The sequence below is a fragment of the Beta vulgaris genome, chromosome 3 (assembly GCF_026745355.1).
Source record: "Beta vulgaris subsp. vulgaris cultivar EL10 chromosome 3, EL10.2, whole genome shotgun sequence".
Lineage (NCBI taxonomy): Eukaryota > Viridiplantae > Streptophyta > Magnoliopsida > Caryophyllales > Amaranthaceae > Beta > Beta vulgaris.
The window spans coordinates 35,840,571-35,848,096 of record NC_079204.1 but is presented as its reverse complement, the minus strand read 5'-3'; the positions used below and the strand labels follow the sequence as shown (position 1 = coordinate 35,848,096).

The following is a 7,526-nucleotide window of genomic DNA, read 5'->3' as shown; positions in this document are numbered from 1 at the left end:
AATATTTAAAAATTAACCAAAAATTAGAATCTAAAATCATATCGAATCTTTAAAAAACTGAAGGAAAAAAAGAAAAAAGACAGCAAGATCTAGAGATTTTTAAGGAATGACAAAGACTTCGAGCGCGAGGTTGAATGAAAACTGACAACAAGATTGACCGACGACGACATTGAACGACGATCGAGCGCGAGGTTTTGTTGAGGGAAAAGCGTCGGGCTACTTGTGGCCGACGAGCGCGGGCTTCGAAGGGTCGATTCTTCGAGCTGGTGATGTGAACCGATGAAGAACAAGAATAAAATGGCTTCGTCTTCGTCTGGTGAGTTTTTGAGGAACGACGAAGACTTCGACCAACGAAGGAGAAATCTCGAGGAGGAGAGAGTGATTGCTTGATACTCGGATTAAAGAACGACGAAGAACGAGAATGAAACTTTCACCAATTTTGAGGAACGACGAAGCTTGTTGCTGGTAATAGTCGATTCAGAGAAGCTAATTCGCCAAAATTTTGCGACCTTACACTAGTAGTAGAATAAATGCTTATTGATGCGGTCGTTAATTGGCCTATTGCGACGATTTTGGCCGCGCAGCAATTAAGGGGGCAACAATAGGAAATTAATATATTGCTGCAATTTTAAACCGCAATAATATTTGAACATATTACTGTAAGATTTGCAAACTTTCTAGGGACCAAGTCAAAACTGCTCATGACTTAGCTAGACTACATCGTTCTCTTCTGTAATTTTTGTTTTTCGTTAGTTAGTTATAGCCTCTATTAAAAAAGAAGAAGAAGAAAGATTACCATTGAATTGGAGGATCTGTAGTACAATTTTTGTAGTTTGAATATTATTATAAAGCAAGAAAATGGCCTTTAACATTTAGAATAAAAATTTCTCATAATATTTTGTATCTAATGGTAATTGTTGAACCCTAAAGGGAAAAAGATATAACCTAAGTAATGAAATAACAAGTTCTTAAGTGAATAGATTTTATAAGGTATCAATGAAAATAACAAAGAGAATACTAAGTCTAAGAAAGAACTCGAGTTTGGGTTTTACAAGGTTTTTTGTTTCTAGTTCCAATGTGAAAAGAAACGAGTAAGACATGGTAAGGAAGACTAGCAATTTAAAAAGAGTATAAGTGATTGTTCCTATGAAAGCAACATACGCACTGGCATTGTCATGTTAAGTTAAAGGAACTAACTATTTGAAATGAACTAGACATATGTTGAATAAGTCTAACGGTTATATTATGATGTTTGAGTATTTCATGCCTAGATTCTAGGAAAGCGTTTTCATTTAGTAAAAAAATATGATTTTAAGAAAAAGATTTTATTTGTACTTCAAAACATAAATCCTTTTCAATTTTTAAAGAAAATGTTTTGAAGATGCTATTTTGATAAAAGGATTTAATTTTGGTTTTATTATTTTAAATACATTTTAATAAAATGAAATTTTATTTACTGCTTAAGTGGTTGCTAATTTTAGTATTTAAATGATTTATTTCTTCAAAGGTTGACTATTTGAAAGTCAAAGGAATTATTTTAGTGCTTCGAAAAAGTTAAAATATTTTGTCTATAGATGCTTTGAAAAATATTTGAAAAGCTTAAAACTCTTTTTGGATTTGCAAAAGAATTTCTAATTGGGTATGAGGAACCCAAACACTTTTTGGATTTGGAAAAGGATTCTTAGTTAGTTATGAGCGATCCAAACACTAATTTTATCCATCATTAATTTCTATTTAAGCTCAATCACCTTTTCCTAAGCCCACAAGAGGAATCTATATAAACCTCATAAACCCATACTTTTTTCCACTCAAGTTATTTTCTCTCTCCTCCTATTTTTTTTTTCTCTCTTTTTCTTTTCTTCTCTCTTCTTTCTGTCCTTCAGCCCTTTCCTCCTCCTTCAATTTTCCTCCTTCGGTCAGCCACCAATCCTGGCCACCGCCAGTGCTCGCCGACGACTGCCAACCACCGGCCGTGCGCCACCACTGCTGCTGCTTCGAGGCTGCCGCGGGTTCCTTCTCCACTTTTCATTGCTTTGGTTTGATTACTTTCCTTCCTCCTCAAGTTTTTATTTAAAGTTTATGTTTTTAAGATTTTTTTTTAGTTTGATTATGTTTATAAGTTTTAGTTTCATGATTTATTTATGAATCTAAGTTTATATAATTTATGTATTGAAGAAATAAAGATTCAGATTTGCATATTAGGTTGGAATTAGATTTTTAATTATCAAACATAGATTTTTAGGGTTTTTATGGTTGGAAAATCATAGTAGACTATTGTAGTTTATGGAATTGATTATTCCTATGATTTTAAATATGCTTAAGTATGTTTAAAAAGAATTTTAATATGTTATATGTTGCTGGAAATTTTAGCAACACACTTATTGTGGTTTTAAAGTATTAAAGTATTGATTTTTAAGGGTTTTTGGTGACTAGTATAGTGGTATTATACTAGGGGAAACTGAAAGTGGAGGATTTATTGGTTAAGAGGATTCTAAACATTTTTATGAGGGTTTGAAATATTTTAAAGCTGCTGAAAATTTTTAGAGTATTGATTTGTGGTTATGTGGATTATTATTAGGTGGAGAATTCGTTGTAGGCGACTTTTAAAGTTGTGAAAGTGGCCACTCGATTTGTCTACACAAGGTACGTACTACCTATGTGTTGATTTGCTTAGTATCCAGATTTTATGGATGAGAATCATGTAGTATCATGTATGGGAACTATTTTGAGTTCATATATGATTTCTATTATGTTAGATTTCACTGTTTTATAAGGACCGAGTGCCTTATTTGGTAAGTTGATGTTTTATACCTTTGAAAGATTGGTTGGTTGTTGGCTAGGTTCAACAAATAAGGAAGATTGAATTAGAGCTGGAATTAATCTTGTGTTGTTAAGTTGTTTGATCACTTATCTAATCCTAACATAAAAATGAATGTTTATGATTGTTTGATGATTGTATTATCTGTATTGCTTGTGAGTCATAACAAGTAATAAATGGTTAATCATGTAAAGTGAAACGTGGATAGCAACAGCTTTAGACTTGTGCACGTTTGAAGTGTTGGACAAGTAGAGAGTTGGAGTACATGATAGTAGCCCATGACTTTTCCGGGATCGAATTGATGAGCGTTCCTATTTTTATTTTAAAGGTTCCTCGATATTGTAGGTCATGAGAATACAGAGTCGCGTCCGTATATCATCTTTCAAAGGGAAGGTTGGTTTTGAGTCAGACAACTCGTTCCATTGACTATTCCATTTAAAGTAAATAAAATGTTGGTTGTGAAGTTTAGTTTAGGAAGAGTTATTTATAAGATTATTATATTATTATTTACTCCTATTTGTTGTGTAGTAGTATCATGTTAGGATTATTTTTTTCTTTATTATGTAGTACTCAGCTTTGCTGATTACGAGCTTTTTCTTTGTGTATGTTGATCATAGATATGCCTTATTAATCCTGTGATGACATTTTGGTGAGCAGTGTCTAGGTATCACTAGTACATTGTCCATCTACATGTTTGAAGATGATGCATCATTGGGTTCGGGATTGGAGAGCTTGTGTAGTCTATTTATCATACTTTGAGTTTATACTTTTATAAGTTAGTTTCGTTTTAAGTTTAACTTTGTTGGTTTGACTATGCTGGTTTAACTTTTGGAGTTGACTTTGTAGTTGAGTAAATTTTATTTATAAAGTTATTTATTATGTTTTCCACTGCAAAATTCTGAATAAGCCAATACGTTATCACACGGGCGATAATGCTTTGATGATTCTCTAAGTTTTGTATTGAAAAGGTATTTTGGAAAAGAGAGGATTATTGGGGTGTTACAAAGTGGTATTAGAGCCATGTTTTATTGGCCTTTCGTGCCAAATTTAAGTTTTTAGGCGCCTAACTAACTAGTTACTTCAAATGAATTTATTAGAATTGAGCTCCTGCTTATTCATTGCGTTCAAATTAACTTCTCAAAGTTCTTTTTCAAGATTTCAAGTATTATTTCGCTTTGAATTAATATTTTTAAAGGGCTCCGAATTTTTTTTATTGTGTCCGATTTTTTTTTTGTGTCCATTTAAAGGCCAATGACCAATTTGATGAAGAAAAAGTCAAAATTCGAGTGGAGTGAGAAGTGCAAGGAAGCTTTTCATATTTTAAAGGAGCGTTTAACCTCTGCACCCGTTTTGACCCTGCTTGATGGAAATGAAGGATTTGAGGTGTATAGTGATGCTTCAAAAAATGGTTTGGGATGTGTTCTGCAGTAGAATGGGAAGGTGATCGCGTATGCATCGCGTCCGTTGAAACCATATGAGGCTAATTACTCTACCCATGATCTAGAGTTAGTTGCTACCCTATTTGCCTTGAATTTTGGAGACATTAGCTTTGTGGGAAAACCTATAAGATCTTTACCAACCATAAGAGTTTGAAGTACATTTTCACCTAGAAAGACTATGAGACAGAGGAGATAGTTAGAGTGGATCAAGGATTATGACCTAGACATCCAATATCATGAAGCGAAGGCGAATGTAGTTGTCAATGCTTTGAGTAGGAAGTCGACCCATAGTATCAATGCCTTACTAGTTCATGAGGAATTGTGTCGATATGCAAAGGCTTAGCTTAGAAATCTTAAATCATGGGGAGATGGAGACAACATTGAGTGCTTTGTCATTGGGGTTCTCAGTTTTCGATGAGATCAAAGAGGTTCAAGTTGGAGATGAGCATCTAGATAAGATTAAGAGAATATGAAGCAAGGTAAGGAAGTCGATTTTAAGATTCATGATCATGGAAGTTTGAGGTTCAAGGGAAGGTGGTGTATACCACAAAAATGTGATGAGCATAAGAGATGACTTATGGATTAGGGGCATAATATTCCATATTCAGTGCACCCTGGGGGTGATAAGGTGTATAAGGATCTTACGGAGATATATTGGTGGCAAATATGAAGCGTGAGGTCGTGTCTGACTTGTCAATGGGGTAGGTTCAGTCCTTAGAGGTTACTGGATGGAAGTGAGATTCTATTTCAATGGATTTTGTGACTGTTTTGACGAAGATGAGAAACGACAACGATACTATTTGGGTTATTGTGGACCGTCTGGCGAAGTCTGCCGTATTTGTTCTAATTAAAGAGACATGGAAGAACAAGCAACTTGCGAAGACGTATATCAAACATGTATTGAGATTGCATGGAGTCCCAACATATATTATATATGTCAGATTGCGATTCGAGATTCTTCTCGAAATTGTGGCAAAAAGTCTAGTTGAATCTTGGGACAATATTGTAAATGAGCATTGCTTTTATTTAATTATTTTAATACTTCTAGTTTATTTTGATTACATTATTGTTTTGTGAGATATGGGTAGTATAGGAAAGGCATATAGGATAGAAATATTATATGTCTGCATTGAATAGTTAGTTCATTATATTATTTTTTCGTCCCCACAAATTGTTTATGTTATTCCTGTGCTTTATATTATTGTTATTCTTGCTTATTGTTGGGAATATACGCTAAGTGAGAGTATCATTGTTTATAGATGTCGTGTGCTTTAGTAAAGGGACCTAGAGATATGACAAATAGGAAGCTACTAGAGTAGGAAGCTACTACAACCTGATTGTACTAAGTGGTGATGAGGATGATGGAGGAGATTGTGATAGCTACACTAGTCTAGAAGTCACCATGCGTATGCCTGATAGGTATGCCTGATAGCGATGATGAGGTTCTCTAGGAGTTTGACCGTGCTAGAGGACAAACCAGGATGAACATTTACCATGCTATTATGAAACCTGAGAGTGAGTCAGAAGAGGACGAGCCTCAGCCTAAGAAGACACGAAGATCTACGTTACCTAGAAGATGCTACTACTATAACACTGAGGACGTTGAAGATTTTGAAGATGAAGTATTTATGCTTTTAGAATAAATGTTGGATAATGAGTCAAGCAATGATTTAAATTTATTTATTAGTACCTTAATTTTGTTTAGGAAAAAGTACAGTATTATGGTTTGGAAAAAAATGTTATTACTAACATCTTTTGAGGAATAAAAAACAAATATTTAGTTATCCAAGTGAGCAAGAATTTAATTTGGCACCTGAATTCTTAATTGATCCTCACACGTATTTATTCTTGATGTGAATATTATTCATGAATGATTATATGATTAATGATGAATTATTCTGTAGTATTATTATAACTTCATGCGAAATTGTATGTTGATGCGATCTTAATTGAATGCTCAAATTAAATATTGCCTTCATAGAGAATGGCATGTAAGTTGTGTATCGAAACCTAAAGTAGAGTTATATTAATTTCAGGTCGCGCAGTAGAATGGCTAACAAGGGTAACGACTTAGCTTCTGTTATTCGCCCATTGGCTAAGAAACTAACTCAAGAAAGATTGGAGCGTCCCGATTATGTTGGGGACATATTTGAAAGACTAGCCAAAATTAAGCTGCCGTACTTTAAGAGGAAAGCTGACCCTACCTTCTTAGCGAGGCGGATTAGGGAGTTTAAAAAGATTTTCGGGGGTGTGAACTGTCATGAGGGTATGACAGTAGGTCAAGTTGTATTGTATGTGAAAGATGAGACTGACTTATGGTGGAAAGAAAATGGGGCTAGACTGAGTGTTATTGAGGGATTTAATTGGGATTCCTTTATTACTGCTTCAAGAAGGAAGTTTTACCCTGCTTTTATGAGGAAAGCGAAGGCCCATGAATTTATAAACCTTAGGATAGGAAGCATGACCATCTCTAACTACTATAGTAAGTTCATAGCATTGTCGAGGTTTGCACCTGACGTAGTAGCCACTAAGGAGTTAAAGGCTCAAAGGTTTGAGCAAGGGTTGCCTTAGGAAATCCAGCTGGGGTTAGGTGGTGAGACTTTTGCATACTTAGATGTGGTGTATGGAAGAGCCGCCCATAATTATGGTCTTCAATCGAGGCGTGACAAGATGAATATTGTAGCGGGTGAGAAGAGAAAGGATTTCAATGCTGGAGGAAATCAGGGGAATTTCAAGAAGAACATAAATGGGAATAGGAATTTCCAAGGGAGAAATGATCAGGGCTAGAACAATATGGGATAGTCTAAGAGGGTTTACCATTGTAAGAAGTGCAGTAAGGATCATCCTGGTAGAGATTGTAAGGAAGACCTAAACCTATAACTTAGAGGTGATCATTTTGGCCCGGCCCGCTGGCCCGGCCCGGCCCGGCCCGCTGGCCCGGCCCGGCCCGGCCCGTTTTTAGGCCGGGTTTTGGGCAGAATTTTTCGGCCCGCGGGCCGGGCCCGGCCCGGTCGTTTTCTTTTTTTGTTTTTGGGCGGGCTTTGGGCAAGCTAAAAACGACTTTTTAGTCTATTTTTTGGCCCGCCCGTTTTGGCCCGCAAAAGCCCGCTAAGCCCGGCCCGAAATAGCGGGCTTTGGACACAAAAATTCGGCCCGAATTTAGGCCCGGTCCGGCCCGGCCAATGGGCAAATTTTTTTTGCCGCGGCCCGGCCCATGATCACCTCTACTATAACTCCTGCCAAAAGAAGGGCCATAGGAAGTATTAGTG

At 36.0% G+C, this 7,526-nt stretch overlaps 1 protein-coding gene across 1 annotated transcript; it reads left to right on the top strand.

Annotated features, from left to right (window-relative positions):
* The first annotated feature begins 6,306 nt into the window (after positions 1-6,306).
* LOC125495621 (uncharacterized) lies at positions 6,307-6,828 on the top strand. Its single transcript, XM_048640395.1, has one exon. It carries the CDS (start codon positions 6,307-6,309, stop codon positions 6,826-6,828), a length of 522 nt encoding a protein of 173 aa, XP_048496352.1.
* The last annotated feature ends 698 nt before the right edge of the window (positions 6,829-7,526 follow it).

Excerpts from the sequence above, each read along its gene's own strand:
- LOC125495621 (XM_048640395.1), top strand. The coding sequence starts at position 6,307 with ATGGCTAACAAGGGTAACGACTTAGCTTCTGTTATTCGCCCATTGGCT.